The sequence below is a fragment of the Macrobrachium nipponense genome, chromosome 6 (assembly GCF_015104395.2).
Source record: "Macrobrachium nipponense isolate FS-2020 chromosome 6, ASM1510439v2, whole genome shotgun sequence".
Taxonomy (NCBI): Eukaryota; Metazoa; Arthropoda; class Malacostraca; order Decapoda; family Palaemonidae; genus Macrobrachium; species Macrobrachium nipponense.
The window spans coordinates 15,253,426-15,276,151 of record NC_061108.1 but is presented as its reverse complement, the minus strand read 5'-3'; the positions used below and the strand labels follow the sequence as shown (position 1 = coordinate 15,276,151).

General features: G+C 42.6%; 1 protein-coding gene across 1 annotated transcript in view; it reads left to right on the top strand.

The window, feature by feature from the left end:
* Nucleotides 1–22,726, top strand: part of LOC135216930 (cadherin-99C-like) — a 175,642-nt gene that overhangs the window by 150,222 nt on the left and 2,694 nt on the right. The window contains exons 27-31 of the mRNA XM_064252476.1: nt 7,375–7,525; nt 7,659–7,764; nt 7,930–8,066; nt 18,892–19,000; nt 20,857–20,971. Coding sequence (XP_064108546.1) covers nt 7,375–7,525; nt 7,659–7,764; nt 7,930–8,066; nt 18,892–19,000; nt 20,857–20,971 — 618 coding nt within the window. The remainder of the gene's footprint in view (nt 1–7,374; nt 7,526–7,658; nt 7,765–7,929; nt 8,067–18,891; nt 19,001–20,856; nt 20,972–22,726) is intronic.

Genomic DNA, 22,726 nt, shown 5'->3' with positions numbered 1-22,726 from the left:
ATCAGTGGGCGGGTCGGTGAGCAGGGATTTTAATTGGTTGTTGGATGGTAATGAAATCTCTCTCTGAGGAGATGAGATCTGCGTGGTCTGGCCGGAGTTATTAGCGTGGGTTGGGTGTTGGTTGGGGTACCCACCTCTTGGGCGGCAGGTACTGCTGCAGGCTGTCCAGATGACATATCTTCTGCTTTCTCTCTCTCTCTCTCTCTCTCTCTCGTGGCGGTATACGAAGTCTGTTGGTTTCTTATGATATTTCTTCTTATGATGGTAGGAAGAAATTCTGTTTCTTTTACTGTGTTGATAGTCGGTTATTTCTCTAATACGTATGTGTAATGCCTCAAGATAACGTAGGCGTTTCCAGTCTGGTGCATGGTCAATAATTTCTATGTTCGTTATAAGTTCAGCTCTTTCTGGTATCCTGTTATGTTTTTCCCTTTAGTGAATGAAAATGGCCCCTTCTTGAAGGTGGCAGGAGAGACGCTTGGAGAGTCTGGTGGTGGTCATCCTGATATAAAAATGGTGGCATCCATCCACCGAGCATGTGAATTCATAGATGACACTCCTTCTCTTCAAAGACGTTTCTGGGGGCACCAGGTTGTTTTTAAGAAACAGCTGGCTAGTTTTCATGTTTTTGTAATAAATTATGAGGCTAATTTTATCATTTTCTGTAGTGGGGTAGACATTTTCATTGATTATTTTCCTTATAGCCTTTTCGTCTTCCAAATATTTGTGGTGCATATAATTTTTATAAAATATTTTTATAGCTCCACTTTGGTCGTTAGTTTCGATCGTTCTTTCCTGGTGCCATTTATTTATGGTGTCCCTCGTTTGGCGTTCGACCATGTGATTTGAAAAGTTATTGTTGATGAGGACTTGTGTAGACCTTTCGATCTCCCTGGTGGTTTCTCTCCATGTGGAACAGTGTGTAAGGGCGCGGCAAACGAAGGCATCTACCACTGATCTTTTATACCTGTCTGGGCACTCGCTGGACCCATTAAGGCATAGACCCGGGTTTGTGGGTTTTTTGTAAAATGTGGTGGTGTATCCCGTAGGGGTCTGCTGTACCCGAACGTCCAGGAAGGGGAGGGCACCGTCAACGCTGCGTTCACACGTGAAGTGGAAGACAGAGCATTCTTCGAAAGTCTTTCTTTAAAGTTTCAAGGTCCTCTTCTCTGTCAACTCTTATGAAGGTGTCGTCTATGTAGCGGTAGTGTTGGGGAGGGCAGGGGATCTTATTGAAAACCCTTTCTTCGACGACACTCATCTAGAAGTTGGCAAATAGAACCCCTAATGGGGATCCCATTGCCACGCCGTCAATCTGGCAATAAAAATGTCCTCTGTGGGTTGTGAATGGTGCTTTCTTGGTGCATATTTCAAGAAGGGCTTTTAGGGCTTCCTCAGGGATGTTCAAAGCCTGTGCTTCCTCACATCTATATACTCTATCGAGGATGTGTTCAATTGTCTTGTTGACTGGAACGTTCGTGAAGAGGCTCTCGACGTCAAGAGAGGCGATGATACCTGTAGATGGAGAGTCTCGGAGTTCACGTAAAAAGTCAGTAGACGACTTTAGACAATACCTGTCAGGGATATATGGCGTGAGGAGTTCATTGAGTCTCTTTGCAATTTTGTAAGTTGGGGTTGGGATTTGGCTTATAATAGGGCGGAGAGGATTACCAGGCTTGTGGGTTTTTACGGTGCCGTAAATATACCCTGGATTAAAGTCACCCTGGGCAAGGGGAAGCCTGGGAGCATTCCCAGCGGCATGGATTCTTTTGACCGTCCTATTAATGTCTCGTTGGATGTCTTCGATGGGGTTCTTGTTGATTTTTCTGAATTTGGATTGATCAGTCAGTATTTGGTCCAGTATCTCGTGATATTCAGAGGTCTTGATGAGCACTAGGGCAGCAGCTTTGTCTGCCCTTCTTATTGTTATTTCTTGGTTTGCTTTCAAGCTTTTAGCAGTTTTTTTCAACTGAATTGAACGAGCGGAAGATGTGTCATCTGGACAGCCTGCAGCAGTACCTGCCGCCCAAGAGTTGGGTACCCTAACCAACACCCAACCCATGCTAATATGCTAATAACTCCAGCCAGATCACGCAGATCTCATCGCCTTGGGGAAGATTTCGTTACCATCAAACGACCAATTAAAATCCCTGCTCACTGACCCGCCCACCAATTGTACATGACCTTGCATGCTATAAATACTTGTAAAATGTATCTAAATTCACTTTACTCTATATCTCATAGGTGACTGCCTGTGCGCTGTTGACATGTTAGAGGAATAAACCCAAGACAAATGAAAATCTTTACATGTCCTTAGGAAACTTAATACACCAGCTACATGCTGACGAGTAAAAGATAATAAGAAGAATTGAGAAGATTCTATATAAATTAAATATCATTGAAACAGCTATTGTATTCAATAATTAGGCCTCCTTTGTCTCAGCCTAGATCAGAGGACCAACTTCCCTTTCACTCTCGTTCCTTTAAGCCAAGAAGGGGCCCAAGGTGCAGAGGTAAAGGGGGCCGTTGGTAGGTTAGGCATCTTTCCCTCTCCCGCGCCACGGGTGGTGGGGTTGCTTGGTGGGCCATTGGGCCAAATGGCAGAGTTATGGGGTGGAGAAGTGGGTGGTAAATGTCCTTCGGGTGGGGTACCTACTGCCATTCAACTTCTCTCCTCCTCTGTCGGACAAGCCGCAGCTCAGGAAGGCATATCCTCTAGATTCTCTGAAGTTCTTGGATCTTCGGGAGGAAGTGCAGAAGATGCTAGACAAGGATGCGATAGAGGAAGTGGTGTGTCCGTCTGCAGGGTTTTACAGTCGCATCTTGGTGCTCAAGGTGTCGGGAGGTTGGAGACCTGTGACCGACTTATCTACCTTGAATCACTTCATCACGAAGACACGGTTGAAGATGGAGACCCCGTGTTCAGTGTTGGCAGATGTGAGGGAAGGCGACTTCATGCTGTCGATAGACTTAAGGGACGCATACTTCCAGATCCCTATTCATCTGACGTCAAGGAAGCTCCTTCACTTCTCTCTCGGGGGTAAGTTCTTCGAGTTCAAAGTCCTATGCTTCGGGCTGACAACAGCCTCTCAAGTGTTCACAAGGGTCTTCTCGTATGAAGTTGGGCCCGTGCTTAGGGGATCCATTTGCTGAGATACCTCGACAATTGGTTGGTCTTGGCAGTTTCCAGGGAAAAGCTGCTGCAGGATAGGGATCGTCTACTTCGGTTCTGTCTGGAACTGGGCATCGTAGTTAACCAGGAAAAGTCAAACCTCGTAGCCAGTCAAAGGATCCTTTAACTGGGCATGGTCATTGATACAACAGTTGCAAGAGTTTTTCCATCAGATCAGAGATTGGAGAAGTTGCGATTAGTGCCATGCGACTTCCTGTCGGAACCACATCAGTCAGCTCATCAGTGGCAGGTTCTACTGGGAGTTATGTCTTCCCTGGAGAACTTGGTCCCTCATGGGCGTCTTCATCTTCGGTCTCTGCAATGGAGACTGGGGGAATTCTGGTCTCTGGTGGGGGACTCACCCCTGTTAAAGGTTCCTCTGTCTCTGGATGTGAAAGAAGACCTTCGTTGATGGTTGGACGACCGAAATCTTTCGAAGGGTGTCCCTCTGCGTTCTCTTCCAGCGGACTTCTTTCTGTTCTCAGACGCCTCCCTCACAGGTTGGGGGGCTCATTTAGGCGGCCTCATTGCATCAGGTATTTGGAGTTTGGAGGGCAAATAACAACATATCAACGTCTTGGAGTTGAAGGCAGCCTTCCTGGGTCTGAAGGAGTTTTGGGAGAAGGTAGAGGGTCATTCTGTCGTTCTCATGTCGGATAACACCACGGTGATCGCCTATGTAAACAAGCAGGGGGCCCTGGTTTCTCGTCAACTTCACGCCTTGACCGCCGAGGTTCGCCAGTGGGCAGTCAGCAATTCGGTAGAGCTCTGGGCCAGGTATATCCCAGGCAAACGGAATGTGGTCGCAGACAAACTCAGTTGTCAGGATCAGATCGTAGGCACAGAGTGGTCCCTTCATCAAGTGGTAGCAGACAAACACTTCCAGGTTTTGGTGAGACCCATGCTGGACCTTTTTGTGACTCAGTTCAACAAGAAGCTGGAAATATTCTGCTCAGTGGTTTCAGATCCTTTAGTGTTAGCGGAGGACGCATTCCAACATCCCTGGGACAACCTGGAGAAGTATGCCTTCCCTCCATTTTGTTTGATCCGTCAAGTTCTGAACAGGCTGATGTGTTCACAGGGTCTCAGGATGACTTTGTAGCCCCCCTGTGGCCTCCAGTGGAATGGTTTCCAGATCTGCTGTCGTTGTTGTCAGAGGTTCTGAGGGAAATTCCCCCTTGGCGGCATCTCCTGTGTCAGCTGCATGCGGAAAGGTTCCACCAGTCCGTAGAATCCCTGTCTCTTCATGGTTGGAGGCTATCAAGTATCTCCTCCGAGCGAGAGGCTTTTCTCAGAGAACAGCAGGGCATATGTCCAGCAGTCTCAGGGAGACTGCTGGACATTGCCCTGCTGTTCTCTGTCGACTTCCGCGGTTTACCAAAGCAAATGGACGATCTAGTGTGATTGGTGTCATAAAAGGGGTTTTTCTCCACTCGGAACCTCTATTCAGCAAATAGTAGCAGACTTTTTAACCTTCCTCAGAGACGAGAAGCGTTTGTCCATTTCTGCCATTAGAGGCTACAGGGCAGCCTTGAGTTTAGTGTTATGCCTTAAAGGTATCGACATCTCCTTGTCCTGGGAACTTTCCTTGCTAGTTAAGGGGTTTGAGCAATCGAGTTCTCCTAGGGAGCTCAAGCCTCCGATGTGGGATGTTTCCCTGGTTCTCAAGAGCTTCATTAAGGGTCCATATGAGCCTTTGCGTCGCTCATCTGACAGGAACTTGACGCTCAAGACAGTTTTCCTTCTGGCCTTGGCATCTTTGAAGAGGGAAGGAGAGCTCCACGGTCTGAGCTATGATGTGAAGCACACCAGGGGTTGGGGGTTGGTGTCCTTCAAATTTGTCCCGGAATTTGTGGCCAAGACCCAAAATCCCTCTGTGCAAGATGACAGGTTCTCTTAGTTTTCCATTTCATCACTGAATGACTTTGTGGGTAGTGATGCTCAAGAGCTTTTGTTGTGCCCTGTCCGGGCCCTGCGTTGCTATCTTAAAAGGTCTCTGCACCTTAGACCAGGCTGCTGTAGACTTTTTGTGAGCACAGGACGTACAAAGAAAGAGGTGTCTAAGAATACTATCTCTTTTTGGATACGGGGATCCATCTGACAGGCATACTTGGCTCTTGATGATTCTGCCACCACGCCTGTGCAGGCTAGAGCGCATGATGTTACAGGGTATTGGTCCCTCTCTGGCTTTCAAAAAGAACTTGGCTGTACATAGAGTGGTGAGTGCTTGTAGTACTTGGTTACACCAGTCCACGTTCACCTCTTTCTATCTTAAGGATGTTCCCCACAGAACTACGGACACGTTTTCCCTGGGTCCTGTGGTGGCTGCCCAATAGGTTGTGTAACTCGTAGTTGCCCTTAACAGGCACTTTTGTATATTACCTAAGATGATTGGGTGGATGAGAGAATGAGTGAGTAGGCTGGTCCCCTTCTTTGTCTTGTACCTTTCCTTCCTTTGGGCGGGTTAAGAAATAGACACGTCATTCGCTGGACTGGTCTCGTACAGGTGAGGAAGGTAGTCAAACTGATAGTGTGGTTGCTTAATATACAAATATCAAACCCTCTATTTGGTAGCATATGCTCCACTCCTTGGCAAGGAGGAGTTGGGAGTGGTAACAAACCCTGGTGTATTGATTTGCTATTGGACAGTCAAAGTTTCTCTTTGGTTCCCTATACAATGATTCTCCCACCCTATACAATGATTCTCCCATGTATCATTGTATGTCACTCAGGGTCTGAGTGGTTACATATAAATTTATCTAGCTTCTCAATGGGCTTCAGTCCCCCTCCAGAAGTAATTTCTTCTGGAGCTGGACTGGTGGGTAGGCCCCCAGCCAGTTTAGGATATCTTGTACCTCCCTCCAAGTATGAGTCTATCCTATTGTTAAGACCGAAGGTTTGTTCGCGTATGAACAAATGACAAATTTTCCAAGGCAATTTGTATTTTTCATAGCTACAAACTTGAGGTCTTAACATTATACTGCCCACCTCTAGCGCCTCAGTGGCGTGGTTGGTTTGGTGTTTGCTTCTCACATCGGTGGTCGTGGGTTCGATTCTCGGCCATTCCATTGAGGAGTGAGAGATGTGAATTTCTGGTGATAGAAGTTCACTCTCGACGTGGTTCGGAAGTCACATAAAGCTGTTGGTCCCGTTGCTGAATAACTACTGGTTCCGTGCAACATAAAAACACCATAAAAACACAAACCAACCAACCTCTAGCCGCCCCTCTGTTTGTTAAGACATCCTGAGTTGGGAAAGACTGACGTGGTGGCATAGGTGTGTGGTCTTTGACCACTCTTCACCTGATAAATGCACGTGTTGCCAGATCTCGCAAGATTCCTTGCTTTCATCTGCGTTTTAACTGGATCCAGCTAGGTGCTAGAAATTATCCTATTGTTAAGACCTCAGGTTTATAGCTATGAAAAATACAAATTGTCTTAGAAAATTTTTCATTTTATCTAAGAGATTAATCTCTGGCAGAAGCAGACATCCACACTGGAGAACAGTATTCTAGTAAACCCAATCATGCTTTCAGGCATCTCTTTATCTTTTTTTTTTTCAGAAACCCTATTTTAAAAATGTAAATTATTAATGCATTTATGAGCTATATTCTGCAATGCTTTTTTTAAGCTCATTTACATTAAGTGATATTGATATAAAATGTTATCTGTTTTTCAGAACAAATGCATTTGAAATGTAGTTACTTTTAATTCTATTCTAATGTGTAGAGGCCAAAAAATTCATGCATGATTTTTCATGAATCTATTAGGATCATTACGTATTTCTAACCTTTCCCATTTCTTCTAGTCTGTACTGTGCAGAACATATGGATTATTGTGAATTGAATTTTTTCTTCAAAAGTGTTCTGTGTTTTTTACTGGACACTTATTGTGCACATATACTGTATATACCAGTAAGTTTTTAAATAATGTACTGTAGGATAGTATTATTTTATTATGGTGTAGTGATAAATTTTCAGAATGTAATTTATTAAAAATTATTTCTCCAGTGGTTATTCCATTGTATTAAATATATTCAAATCTGGTATTAATGTGACACTTTCTTCAAAGTTATTTGACCTTTAATAATGCTGAAGGATACCTGTCCTGTACTAGGCAGTTGACTATGATTATGGTTAATAAGTAGTGGTGTAATGTCAGTATGGGTTTACTTCTTGTCACATCTAATTAATTTTACTGCAGATCATATCATTAAGATTGAGAGAATAGAACCACGCAAATATATTGGAAATGGGACCATTGAGAGGGATGATGGAGCAACAGATGTATGGTTCATTGCGGCTGATTCCAACTCTGGTCGGTTAATAGACTGGAAACAATCAGATTTAGGGGAGTAAGTATCTTTGTTCCACTTTTCAAATATTGCATATTTGTAATGAATTGATGACTGGTTTCTAGGAGTTAATGACTTTCTGTGGAGATGAAAGGCATATTACTATTGATTTACCCACCATGGATTCTTGCAGACTCTTCAGTAATAGTTCTAGTGAGAGTACAAGTGTTGTGAATCTAATAAATGAAAAGCTCGGTCTCCAAGCAACAGATATTCGATCTCCAGTTTTGCTCCAGCCTGTGAGTAACACTTTTTTGCATAGGACCCTTCTTATTAGAAACTATAAAATTAATACTAGTGATAAATATATATTACACTGCACTTCCCCAACCCAAAGTAATAAAGTAGGACATACATGTATTGTCAAAATTTCTTCCATAATGGGTAACTTTATGTTTTTTCAGGTAGTGGAAACAGTTGCTCCTCCAGTCAGAGATGTAGTCACTTTAGAAGCTTTTCAAATAGCACTCATTGTCCTTGCTGGCTTCATTGTGGTTTTAGGAATCACTGGCATTTGTTACATTTGCTTCCAGTGGAAAAGGTAAGCATTTCCACTTCTTTGACTAGACTTTTGTACAAAAATATCTTTCTCTAGTGAAAGTATTGTAATATATCTTGAGCAAAAAATTTTGTAAATTAGTACAATTTTACATACGGTAAATATATTCATATACGTACATACATACTTAGAATCTTATAATTTCTTACTACAGTGTATTTTCTATAGGATATCATTGTCATGAGTAATTAGATGTATGTGTCAGAGCAAGGCATGTTACTAATTCGTTAATTACCCTTCATGTATGACTATAATAATATGCATGTGCATATTTGCTGTTTAATCAACTTTGCTGTACAATTTTATCTCGGCCATAGATCTTGGTGTTGAGTTCATTTGGATTGAAGTGACAGCTTCATACCTATACCAGGGTGGTCCCAGATGGGAATTAGGAAAATAAATTTTAATACTGAATGTTGAATCTAGCCTCAGCAAAAGTCTTAGATAACCTCTTGAAAGAAGGAAGCTTGTAGGTGGCAAAAATTGAAGAAATCTGAAAAATTCTAAAGCTTGGGATTAGAGAAAAGAAATTACAAAATTGATTTAACAATAGAAGAATGTTGGTATGTACAGTAAGTGTGAGAAATTGTTGCCTAGCAGATTTTAAGGGGCTAACTGCATCCCTTAAAGTCATTGGTAAATCCTTTGCATTGGGACTCATTTACAGACCTTGTCACTGACTTCTCTTTGGATGATGAGTGACAGGCAGGATAGAAAAACTTGTTATTACCTTCTGCTTTGCTTTGGGCTGCTAGTGTCTTTATCAGTTAGAATGAGTTATGGTAAGTCTTCACTTCATTGGCTTCTCAGGCTTCGGAATCATTTCCACCCAAACCGGGTTTACAAATCTGAAATCAATGATTTCAGTAGTGTTGAATTGATGGGCGCTATATCCACGACAACCCTTCCAATGTGCAGTTTATTGATGAAATTTGATATGCCTTTGGTAAGCATGGCAAAAATTACTGACCGTAATTTATTCTGTAGATTTTTACTCTATGATGGCTGCTTTGGCAGCAGATGAGCTTTGTTAGTGAGGTGTATGGTTTAGTTTGGATTGTGAGAAAAAGACCCATCATTACCTAGTATGCTAAGCTGAAAGTTAAGACCTTGGTAATATAAGTGTAATTGTGCAAATACCTAGATAGCTGATGTGAGTATGAAGAGTACATTTCAATCTTACAGTACATGAGGATGGTGGATGATTATCTTATTGAATGGCGAGCAGAATTTTTTGAAGTTGCCACTTCAACCAGGTTGCAAATTCTCAGGAGCTTGTGCCATGAACTCCAGACTGATAAGAATTGATTCAAATAGTCACCATATTTTATAGAGTACCATTGGAGGTTTAGAGTAGAAAAGGGGGACCTTTTAGGAGGTCTCCCTTTTATATCATTCCTTTGCAACTTCAGAATCATGGCTTTTTCAAGGATCACAAATGCTCATAAGGCTACTAGCAAGACTCCACAATTGCAAATGCTTCATCCTTTCCCATTGTCAGCTATATGCATTTTATCATTTCCACTGCCTTGGGGTTGGAGATGATTCACCTCAATTCCAAAGTTGTTTTCTAGTTCTCAGGGGGAGTAGCCTCTACCCTACTTACAGTTCAGGTTCCAAACATTCAGAGGTACAAACAGACAGAGTCACAAGTTAAAATTGTGTTTGAAGCACTCCCCTTTGACACCTGTAAAAGGGATTTTGATGTAAGGAAAAATCTATTTCTGGGCGATTGGCTCGTGTCGCCAGCGAAATATCCTTTAATCTATTATTTCTAGGGTAAATGTACTAACACATACCAGAGAATAAATAAATAAAGAAAAAGGTCAGTATAACTGACTCGCTCACCCTCCCAGAGGGTGTCGGTATGAACACTATGGCGAGTGAGACCACTACCACGAGCCAAAAACCAATAGAATTCTCCCACTACAAAATCCCCCAGAGGAGAAGCCAGACCCACAGAGTGGGCAGCACCTACTATACTACTCCATCCCATGCTGCCGACTGCTGCGCCTCTGGTGGCCATCCTGAAGTTAGCAGACAATCTTGGCGATGGGATGGGTAGGGCGGGAATTTCGCTGGCGACACGAGCCAATCGCCCAGAAATAGATTTTTCCTTACGTCAAAATCCCTTTTTCTGGCTCAGCTCGTGTCGCTGCGCGAAATCGTACCAGAGAAATAGCCCAAGATTGTAAAGAATTCAACAAAATACAAAGAGGTCCTCAAATAAAAGATAAAATAAAAATAAACGAATATAATTGCTAATAAGGATACATATACACAGTGATACAAAATAGAAATATTGCTTAATTACACTTAATTCTAATAATATTTCTTAACTTAGGGTAATTATACATATATACAGGAGAAATATGTCATATATGTACAAAATGGTATCTGTGTAAAGCTATGTATCAAAACATTCTAAAGCAATTAACATAAAAGTTGAATAAAACAATGAAACAAACAAACAGCAATAATATATAAAAGGGAATGTATATGACTTAATATACAAAACCCGTAAACCATTATAATAAGATGTATCTCCTAGCATAAAAATAAGGAGACGACATCCACGAGATCAATAATCACCATCAAATGTGAGTGTCCCTAGCAAAAAATAAGGGACACCCACTACATCATCATAAAAGCAGCTAAGACACAAGGTGATCGTAAATGAACAAGGCAGGAATAGACGAACTGTTGGGTGAGGCAGGTAGAAAGGAGGACTGGATCTTCTACTAAAAGATTAGTCAGAGTCTGGGGAAACTATGTTCCCCGCTGCAACTGCTGAAAATTTCAGAGCTTCCAAGGACTTTAAGTAATGACGTTTGAACACTGTCGGCGATTTCCATCAGTATACTTTTTCAACTCATCGAAGTTCATATGTTGGAAATAGTTAATTGAGGTGGCTACTGCCCTGACATCATGTGCTTTTGGGAAAGAGTCAGGATTGGCTTGTTTTAATGAAGTACAGGATTTGTTGCCTGATGCCTTTAATAGATAAAGTGCCACCTTTTTCTCTCTTAAAGAGAGGACCCGATGAGGATGAGGAGGTCCTAGATAGAAAGAAAGGCTCGTAAGGCTGAAAAAACTGGGCAAAAGAGATAGATCTTGTGGAAGGGGTAGTACCTTCCATGGTTCCCACTCATCAAAGATCTTCATTCTTTGCTATAAAGCTACGTTCCGGAGAAAGTAGCACTTCCCCTGTGGGAAGGAACTGAATATGATCCGGATCTCTGGATAACGCCGACAGTTCTGAAATTCTAGCTCCTGAGGCCAAGCTAATAAAAATAGGGTTTTTCTTAAGAGCATTATAAACGAGCATGTGTCATTATTGTTTCTGAAGCCAGCTTTAAAACATCGTTTAAGAACCATGATACTGACGTAGGCCTTACCGAAGGTCTAAGTCTAGCACATGCCTGGGAATAGACGAGAAGTAGGAATCTGTCAAGTCCTATGTTGAACCCAAATTGAAAAATCTTTTTCAAGGCTGACTTGTTTGTCGTAATTGTGCTAGCTGCTAAGCCTTTTTCAAATAAGGATCTGAAAAAGGATATAGCTGAATTGAATTGTCATGATTCTAATATCTGATTCTTTCAGGAAGGTTGCTAAACTTTTTGACAGCAGCATCATACTGTCTCAAAGTTGAATCTCTTTTATCTGATTCCAAGAAGAGAATATTCTGAGGGTCAATATTCGCATCCCTTTTTGCTGCAAACTTCATGAAATCCATAAAGTTAGGGTTTTGAGCATCCCTGAGGAAGCGAACACAGTCTTCGTTTGTACTGACTGGGAGAGCCTGGGATTGGGGATCCGAAGAGGGCGAAGACCCAGTTCAGAATAGAGGGTACTCCAATTGCTCTTCGGCCAGTCTGGGGCTACTAGAGCCACTTGACCTTGAATGTCCTGAGTTTGTTTAAGACTTTCATGAGAAGATTCACCGGAGGAAAGACATAAATCTTCTCCCAGTTGTTCCAGTCTAGAGCCAGGGCGTCCGTGGCATAGGCCAGAGGGTCCAGGTTGGGGGCCACATAACACGGGAGTTTGTGTGGTTCGCTTGAGATGCGAAGAGATCCACCTCTAGACCTGAACTCTCTGAAGAATCCATTGGAACGAACTGTTGTCCAGTGACCATTCCGACTCTAGAGTACTGATCGGGATAGAGCATCTGCTATGACGTTTTTCTCACTCCCGCCCCTCACTTTAAAGAACCTACACTTCCAGCTATATGCAGTGGAGGAGAGATGCCAACTGAACTTGTCCGCCAGGGAGAAGATGGCTATCATGACATGATTTAGATGACGTGACTTGGAGCCTCCTCTGTTTACACAATGTACCACCACTGCGCTGTCCAGGACTAGCTTTAATGTGGGAGTACTTTTGGCGGAGCGTAACTTTTTTAGAGTCAAGAACACTGCCATTGCTTCCAGTACGTTTATATGGAACTGACGGAACTGAGGTGACCACGTTCCTTGAACCTTTTTGAACTGGGAATATCCTCCCCAACCGCTTAATGACGCGTCTGTGTGGATGGTGATCCCTGGTGGAGGAAACTGAAGGGGCACTGACACCGACAAGTTCTTGACTTTCGCCCACGGCCGGAGTCGATTCTTTAGAATCAGAGGGACTGAGGATAATTTGTCCCTGGACCTGACATTTGTTTGCTCGTGAGCGCCAGATTCTGGTTAGGTCTTTCAGTTTGGCTTTCATTAAGATGTTTGTCACTGATGCAAACTGGAGAGAACCCAAGATCCTTTCCTGGATCTTCTTGATGCCAGTTTGTGACTCAGAAATTGCTTGCCTGACTTCGCTATTTCTTTTCTTTTGGATGATGGAATCGACAGAGTATGGGAGGATAGATTCCATTGAATGCCTAGCCACTGAAAGTTTGACTCTGGGGTGAGTCTTGACTTGGTCCTGTTTATCTTGAAGCCTAGATATTCCAGGAACTGAATTACTTTCAGTGTTGCTCTGTTGCATTCCTCGACTGTTGAAGCCCAGATCAACCAATCGTCGAGATACGCTACTACCATAATCCCTTGCGATCTGAGTTGTTGAACTACTACTTCCGCCAGCTTCGTAAACACCCTGGGTGCTACGTTGAGCCCGAAAGGAACTACTTTGAAGGAGAATGTCTGGTCTCCTATCTTGAAGCCCAGATACGGACGGAAGTGTCTTGCAATAGGGATGGATGATAGTAAGCGTCTGTAAGATCGATAGAGGTGGTGACGGCCCCACGGGGAAGTAAGGTCCGCACCTGCGAGATCGTGAGCATCTTGAACTTGTCGCAGCGAATGGCTAAGTTTAAGCGGGACAAGTCTAAGATTACCCTTCTTTTTTGTGAGCCTTTCTTTGGCACGCTGAACAAGCGTCCTTGAAATTTTAACCTTTTGACTCTCGCTATAGCTCCTTTCTGAAGGAGATCCTCCGCATACTCCGACAATTCCTTGGAAGGAAGTTGGCGGAAAGGTCTGGATGGGGGTGGGTTCGTTGAACCAGCTCCAACCCAGGCCTTTTGACACAATGCTCGAGCCCACTTGCTGAAGTTCCACGGTGGCGAAAGTGAACAGCCTCCCTCCTACCTGAAATTCCTCATTGGTTCTGGTAGCCTCCTCGGCCTCCCTGAAATGTTTTCCCCTATTAAAGGGACCTCCCGATCCTCTCCCACGAAAGGATCGCTTACCTCTGCCTCCCTTACCCGATGCGGTCATACTTCTGTGAAGCTTGACTCTCGAAGGCTTGGTTGTAAGCTGGAGAGAGGGCGTAAGAGGTGGAGGGCTGAGGCTGAGGGGAGATAACGTAAATCGGCTGTGATTGAGCCTTTGAGGTGGAAGGTTGGGCTGTTTGCACCAAGGAACAGCCGGAACTTGCTGAGAAAAGCGCGTGGCTGCTTTTTTCTGGTAGGGCTGGAAACGTCTAGGTTTCCTTTGACCTTACCCCTAGCTGCTAGATCTTGTCGTCTCTTGGCGTAAGACCCCAACGGTCCTTAAGGCTCTGGTTCAATCTCGTAGCCTCTGACTGAACTTCCTTCACCATCGCTTCTGGGAAGAGGTCTGCTCCCCAGATGCTTGACGCAAGTAACCTATTCGGCTCGTGCCGAATAGTTGCTTCTTGTAGACATGTTTCCTACAATTCGTCCTAGCAGTGGCAAACTCAAACATATCTGACTGTACCGTTTGAGTCAAGGATTTAGTAAGAAGCTTGAAGAGCGGTTCTGACCATAGGCTATGGTAGCCACCTCGGTCATAGCCATGGAATTAATAGACCTGGCTAACCGCGATTTGGCGTAAATTCTGCCTGAATAAGGCTATCTGGAAGCCTAGGTAGCTTCTCACCAAACTGCTCCATAGCACAGTCCGGTTTGAGTTTGCCAGCTGAGAAGGTGTTAGGTAAGTCTTCCCACAATTCTCCGGCTGAAGGAAGTAACGGAGATGTAGGATCTGCTTCCTTCAGTTGCGGCATGGGGTCCCCCTTCTGGGCCGCTGGAATGGTAGATGTCGCGATCTTTGTCAGGAAAGGGAGCGGGGTACTCCTCATCCATCGTAAAGATCGTGAACGGACTCTTGAAAGGTTGGATTTCGTATTGGAACAATCCATGTCCTCTAGACACCTGAGCCATTCTCTCTGAGCCTGGTCACGCGAATAGAGGACTGTCTCCTTTGGTACTTTATCATCCCGAGGTCCATGGCTGAGGCGGTGAGCCTGGCGTAGCCGATGAACGGAGGCTGAAGGTCTTCCGGGTAGAACTCGAAGTCCCTCGATCCTCCGAGTTCCACATTCCGGGATAGAAATGAGTCCGTCTTGGAAGGGGGCGTATGACGCTACTCTCCAAGGGTTGTTCATTGAGAACGGAGGTAGAGAGTCATACGGGGGAAGCTGGGCTCCACCTGTGTTGAAAGGTGGAGGAGAGGCTAGAGGAGCTTGGCTCAGTCCGGCTATAATGTTGTCTTGAGAGGTAATCCTATCCGACAACCGAGAGATTAATTGTTCCATGCTACTTTTCAGAGACCCAACCAGGTCGCCCACCTGTTGTAACAGACCAGCATTGGAGTCCAAAGCCGGAGCTGCTGCGGAGGTGGAGGGGTGGCTCTGAACTGGAACCAAGGGTAGCGGAACTGACGACTCCGCTGGAGTGTGAGATCTCTCTCTGGAGGATTTACTCCTCGAGGACTTAGAGCCGGACCCAGAAGCTTTGGATCTCTCTGCTCCGGGATTCCTAGCCGCCGGAGACTTATGAGAAGAGGATGACGCCGAAGCCGTCTTCTTAGATGACGACGACGTCTTCGTCAAGGATTTCACTGTTTGACCCTTGACCTTGGGTCTAACTGAAGCGTCAGGAGAAGTATATAATTCGTTACCCGTAAAGCCTTGGAAGGATGGAGAGTTGCAGGAGTAGAAGAAGCAGTTGCACCAAGGGTATCCTTGGGTGTCCAACTTACCTAACCTCGACCAACAGGTCGTCCACACCTACCATAGGTTCTACATTAATATCCAGCGTCGCGACTTCCGAGGAGATGTCCTGGCCTTGGTCCGTCAACGAGGCAGCCAGCTGTTGCTGGATGAAAGCGATAGTCGGGGCCGCCTCTACTGGGTCGACGTAGCCTGTCGCCTTGCCTCCGGGGAAGATTAGTACCGCCAACCTCTTCTCCAGGATGTAGGGCATACCCTTGGCGGCGTTCTTCCCGAAACCGCCGACCCAGGCCGCAGGGTTGCCAGTGCAGTATCCCTCACGGCCGGCGCCTGAAGGAGAGGGTATTGATTAGATTTAAGAATAACTTAAAACTAAAGCTAACTTAAAGCGTAACTTAAAATTATAGGGGCTATAGGACCCCTTGAATTTACCTTAAGTTAAAGTGATTGATGTAAAACTTAAGCACTATAACAGATGAGGACCAGCTACCGGAGATGGAATACTTACCCCGTCTAAAAGCTGGCTCACCAGATCGTAACAGATGGTACACGTTTCATGGTACCAGACCTGGATGTCCCCGTGCGGAGTCGCGCATGGAGCATGGGACCGGCAAACTTCGTGTCCACCCCATGGGTCACCTGAAGTGTGGCGGCGCATCCGGATGCTCACAGTTGGTGGTCTGTAAGTGAAAAGACACATGAGTATCTTAAAGACAATCACTTACAGGCTAAAGGACAGAAGAACTCCGTTGCATGCCGGAGCTCAGAAAAAATTTGGGCATAACCCCTCCCTTAATCGCCTGAATAGGCTATAACCCCGGAGGGATCCGGTGAAACACGAAGGGAGGGGGGATGGTTTAAGGTACTTATGATAAACTTAATAGTTTCACATAATAGATCTTAAACCTAAAAAACTCGAACGTACCGGACTAAGTCCAGTGCGTGGCGGAGTGTATAACTCAGTGAAACGGAGAGGTTAGACGGGACCGCCTGTATGTTCCGGTCCACCCCGTGGGGTAGACTAGCACCTTTCCGCTGGATGCCAGGTCTCGGTGGTAAAGGAGCCCTAGTAAGGTGGGAAAGAGCAAGGGACATACAGACTCGGGCTAGTAACGGAGCGACGGGGTAGTAATTGGAGGGGGGAAAGGCCAGTCCCCCCCACCCCTTACCACCCGACCGGACCGAGAAGCCGGAGAGGTCGAGTCCAGTCTGGGTTCTGTCCCGTCCCTCTACCCCCTCCGCTGGGGGGAGAGAGGGGAGGCAGGCTCGGGTATGTGGAGCGAGCATGGGCAGCCTACCCACCCCCCCCGACCCTATGGAAGAGCGGGAGGGGGGAAAGGTGACTGGACAGGCGTCTGGCTGCCTCGTGATCACGTAGTGACCACGGGGCGATAAGAACAACAACTAAAGCCTAGAAACATACCCAACCACTGATCAGAGAGATGCTATCGGAAGCAACCGAGCTGAAGAGCGGTAACATATAGGCCCAATGGGCCGTGACTAGGCTAAGCAAGCCAGACGCCTAACTAACCTAACAAATATCACATAAATAATCAAATGAATAATAAAATGAAAGAAAGAAAACAATATAGTAGGAGAAAAAATCCAGGAGTACGACTAACCCTAAGGCAAGTCTACCACTCAAAGCTAGCCGAGGCCGATACTAAGAGCCGTGGCTAGGAGGGTCTGGATGGAAGAGCCTACATAAGGTAAAAGACATGCATGCATGACAAAACTGTGTAGACCGTACCCTAAACAAAGCAGATAATAAAATAGAGCGTACATAAGCTAGGGGATGTTCTGGGTATGGGCGACCCAGAACGGACCCACCACGAGGCAGAACTATGCTGCCATGCTTCCGACCTAGAGTTCGTATTTATACCTAAAAAACGGCAAATACGTGCTCAGGGCCGGAAAAAACCAATTAGCAATAAACACTGAGTACTTAACTTAGCTGCTGCGATGGCTGCACGCTCCATGGTAATAAAATCCAAAGGAAAGGGCACAAAAACACAGAGAAGAAAATGGCACGTGTGTATCGTGTGCGCTAACTGAAAAGGATGGCCACCAGAGGCGCAGCAGTCGGCAGCATGGGATGGAGTAGTAGTAGTAGGTGCTGCCCACTCTGTGGGTCGGCTCTCCTCTTGGGGGATTTTGTAGTGGGAGAATTCTATTGGTTTTTGGCTCGTGGTAGTGGTCTCACTCGCCATAGTGTTCATACCGACACCCTCTGGGAGGGTGAGCGAGTCAGTTATACTGACCTTTTTCTTTATTTATTTATTCTCTGGTATGTGTTAGTACATTTACCCTAGAAATAATAGATTAAAGGATATTTCGCGCAGCGACACGAGCTGAGCCCAGAAATTCAAATTTTGCTTTGTGTGCTTATTCTACTGGTATGAAATTTTGCAAATATCAGAAGTTAAGGAAGAAGAAGAAACCTGTTCCGCAACCCATTCCCTGATTATCCTGAGTGTTTTTGTGATTAACTACCAAGTATTCTTCTTACAATCACAAGAATACTCATAAAATATACCCACTTCTATTCCCGTTTCTATCTTCCCGACTTAACTCGTTTTCGGTGAGTTCCCATTTTCTATAATTCCTCTACAGAAGAAATGTTTAGTATGTATTTTTATCAACAGATGGCAATGTGCATTGTTTACTTTGTTAACGTTCAGCGTCATAATTTTCAAAGCATTGAAAAATAACTAAATCTCGAATGTTAATGTTGCGTGAATCAAAATTTTATTTTCCTTTTACCTTTTCAACATCCAAAGTAATTCCTTATAATACTACTATTACTGCATGATTGGAAACTACTACAGTGAAAATAGTATAATCTATGACTCCTGAGTTAACTCGGGAATGTAAACAGAAAAAAAGTTATGCACTAATTAAAAACCAACTTACAAACAATTCAAGATACAAACAGCCGTCCAGAATGTAATTCGTTCGTAAGTCGAGTAGTGACTGTGATCTTATTACATTTTCATGGTATAGTTTGTAATAGAATGTCATTTGCACTTCCAGAAGCTGACATTGAAACTTTCTGTGTATGGAGTTGCTTTTATCTTTAATGGGCCATAATAATTTTGGCACTTTATCATAAAGGTGAATAAAATTAGTTGAGATCTTTAATTATTGTAAATGATTTCTGTAACACAGATAATCTGCATTACAAATATTATAATTTATTTTATTATATTTTATTTTAACATATTTCAGATAAGCATAGTACTATATTGTTTTCAGAGTGGGTTGATAATATGATCTGGCTTTTCTCTCTTAATGTACAGCAGTTACAGTTCCTAGACCCATAATAGATAATAATATTGCCCTTCTACAATGTTCAGAATAACCAGCTTCATTTTGCTTTTGCATATTTTTGCAGGTATGTCAGACATCGAGATGAGGCTAGCAAAGCTGTGGTGGTAGTAGCTCCACCTTATGAAAGAGTGGGATCTATCATAGAACCAGCAGCAAAGGAATATGAAGTGCAGGTATGTAATGATTTGCAGTGTATTGCATTACATATATTTTTCCAAATATATTTAGCCAAATGCTAAAATTAGCATATTTTGCTATTAAGGATTTTTTTTTCTGAATTTTTAAAAGTGATTTGAATTTGTCAACTGAAAATTGCAATTGTTTTCTATAGAGCCTTTGCTTATGCTCAACTTGTATGTAGTGTTGAGTGGGCGTCGTTTTCATGGTTAATCGACCCCTCTCATCATGGTTTAGAAATAATTTCCATTTACCACACTATCTCCACTCTCTCCTCTTCACTCATGAGTATTTTTTATTGTTCTGAAGCTCACCTTGCTTATAAGAGCTTCCCTTTTGCAGCTTCCTTTTTTGACATCATAGCTTTCCATGCTATCTTTAACTCCATAGTTTTTAATTTCAGTTATTTACGTATACTCGCTGTTTCTTGCATGGCCCCCCATTTTTGTGTAAATCTTTACACACCCTGTTTTCTCTTTCTTGTAATTGTCCATGTGTTTGCTGACCATGCAAGGAAATGCATACACAGGATGCAGATACACAACTGACTTGGTTATTGGTTTAAATGGTAGCTAAAGATGATCCAACCAACATGATTGAAAACTGCATGGTGCTGATGTAAGTAATGTATGAACAGTTGGCTTTCAGTGCACTTTGAGAGGTTTCTGAACCATTTGTAAGGAAACTTTTACACTAGATTTAGATAAACAACAGATTTGATTAACAGGACCACCAGTTTACATGCAGCTTGCAAACCAAAGAAGAGCTACAGGTGATCTGTTGTCCTTGTGGTTAAAGACTGCATGTTGGTAATATGAGTGATATATGGGCTCTGTTGTGAAAGCTTTTTGTAATAGACTGCTAACCTGGCAGCTAAAGCTGGGATTGGCTGGGAAGCTTACATCTGCACTGATCAGTACACATTTAATGTGTTTGATATACTTTATATACTGTGCTTAATACACATATAATGTGCTTGTAAAGTTTGGTTGGAAACTTCTCAGTTAAGTCTAAATTGCAGTGAACTAAAGATGCCAAAGCAAGTAATCTTCCTCCTGATTGTTACTTAGTGCATTCTAAGGCCTATCTAGATTACTTCTTGTTTGGGTCATAACTCCTCCTACCCTCCAAATTGTGACAACTCCCTCCTCCAACTTTGGCCAGTTCACAAACTTCTGCATTAGACCATACTGAGCTAGATGTTACTACCAGTATGTGCAATGTCAACTCTCAGCAACCCTGTGTCCTTGAGTACTTTAGCCATATGATCGGTTGAGGTACATTGGATTCTTATCTAAAGGCGTCAATTTCAATGAACATTTGCTTAACACATTTCCCTCTTGCCAGTGCAGACAAATTCACAAATTATTTTCAATATTTTTTTTTTTCATGCTACATATAAATAAAGGACTTGCTTCCTTCTCTTCTGATTGGTCATTAATACATTAGTTGGAGAGTTGAGCTTTATACAGAAAGGTTGTACAAGAGTTTAATTATTATTATTATAAAGGATTAGTTTATGCAGACCTCTGAGCCTAATAAAGGCTTATCTCAGGCTGGTTAGTGTACAATAGAGTGGGAATATAACTTACATAAAGGTCATCTGTCAGCCCATGAAACTTTAACAAATTAAATGTTCACATTAAGTTCTTAGTTGACCATCTCTGTGTATTAAAGTAATAGGTAAGATGTAGCTTGCATCTTTAACAATTTTTTTTTTCATTATTTTAATATTTAGGTCTTCATATTGTGTGTAGCCTAATAAATTTTTGCTTTTTGTACAGGTCTTAATTTATGTATGTTATTCTTTATATTCTTTATTGTACAGTTCACTATGTATTACCTTTTACAGGTTCTTCATATGAGTGTTCCTATGGATGATGACTCTGTACAAGATTTACCAATAGATATACGTCCTTCACATCATTTTTCAATGGATAATGTGTCATATATAACAAAACAACAATGTGAGTCAGTAAGATGATTTGTATGTGTTGAAAATTTATATTTTGTATTAAGGAAGTGATAGACATTGCATATTATGATATTGTTTGATAATAAGTTTAATAAGAATAGGTGTTTGAACTTTTCATAGTAGAATTCTGGCTAAAAATTGACTGTTGTTTCACCATAAATCCTTTCCATATAATGTGCACATATTAATAGGTTTAGTTGTGCATGCACATATAGACTGTAGGTTCCCCAGAAGTAGCAGGGTCACATTGTGTGTGTGTTTATGCTGTGCACTACTCATTGAATTCTCCAGATCTTGTGTAACTTTCCAGATTACCGAAAGTATACTGTATCACATCCAGTAAGTTCCAAATTAATTTAAGTCATCCATTCATTTCCTTTTCACAGGTATGATAGTAGACTTGCTGATACTCTTTGCTAGGTAGATGTCTTTGCTGCTAATGACAGGGTTTTCATAGTCTGGCAAGTAGATAGCAAGATTTATTATTATACGATTTACTCTTTTCATGCTTATTTGATAAGACAGCATTGCCTTTGCTTTAGGTATTATTAGGTTTTCCAGTATTTTAGGGAGTTTGTGTTTTGGCAGTTCAGGTTATTTGTTAGCAAGTTTACTAGGTAATAAATGTTGACTATATTTAGCTTGACTTGGCAGTTTTATATAGGGTTTCTGGGTTTCAAAGACTTGACTGTGATTTGTATGATATGTGATCAAAGGAAGAATGTTTTGCTAATCTTTCTCCACTGATGGACATCCAGTGAAACTAATTGGGTTAGAAAAGGTTTTACATCACTTTCTTACTGATTCCACTGAAATGTAGAGATTTTAGGAACAGGATTTGACAGAAATAGCCAAAAATCTTCTAGCTGATTATGTCTTGTTTTTGAGATGTCAAAATAAGCAGTCAGTCTCAGTTCTTAAAGGATGTAGGTCTACTCTATCAGGCCTTGGAGCCACTTAGGCTTCATGTGACTACTGGAGATTGAAGGGACTGTGGAGAATTGTGCCAGACCATCTAAGGCACTGGGTCATTGTCTTGTCTTCAACCAATAGATTGACATGTCAGGAATTTCTGTAATGCATGAAAGGGTTATGTTAAAGTAATGGGTTTGTGATGATAGGGCTAACTTAGGAATAATAAAATTGATAATTAGTATTAAGGTGGTGTCCTGAAAAAAAATATGATGCATCTGAAAATCATCAAAGGATATCAAAAATTACATATAAATATGGTATGAATATGTAAAGATGGTCACCTTACCATTTGCTTCATTACGGTATGAAAACTGAAGGGGGATAATAGCTCAGTTTAACATCTGTCTTTGAGAACTAACTTCTGAGAAGAAAATACATACAAAAACATGAATATTTGCTAACAGCTTTAAAGACTTTTAATTCTCAGGTTCATTTTATATATGAATAACTACTCATGAATAATTGTATTATAAAGATGGCAGTCCAGGACAGCACCAGCATATAAAATGTATCTGGTGATAAGTAAAATTCACACTTTTATTACTTAGAGGAAAGAAGTGGAACAATATGGAAAAGAATGTTGAATTAGCTAATGAGGAATTAGCTAATGGTTAGGGTAACAAACAACATTGGTGATCCTGCTGTAGAGAAAAGTGTTTTGGAATATTGGACAGAGCTGATAACGGGACTGCAGTCATCAAAAGATGATTGATAGATACTTGAAGGGACAGTTGGCACATGCATTTGGAGACTACCATTCTTTCTCTGTCTG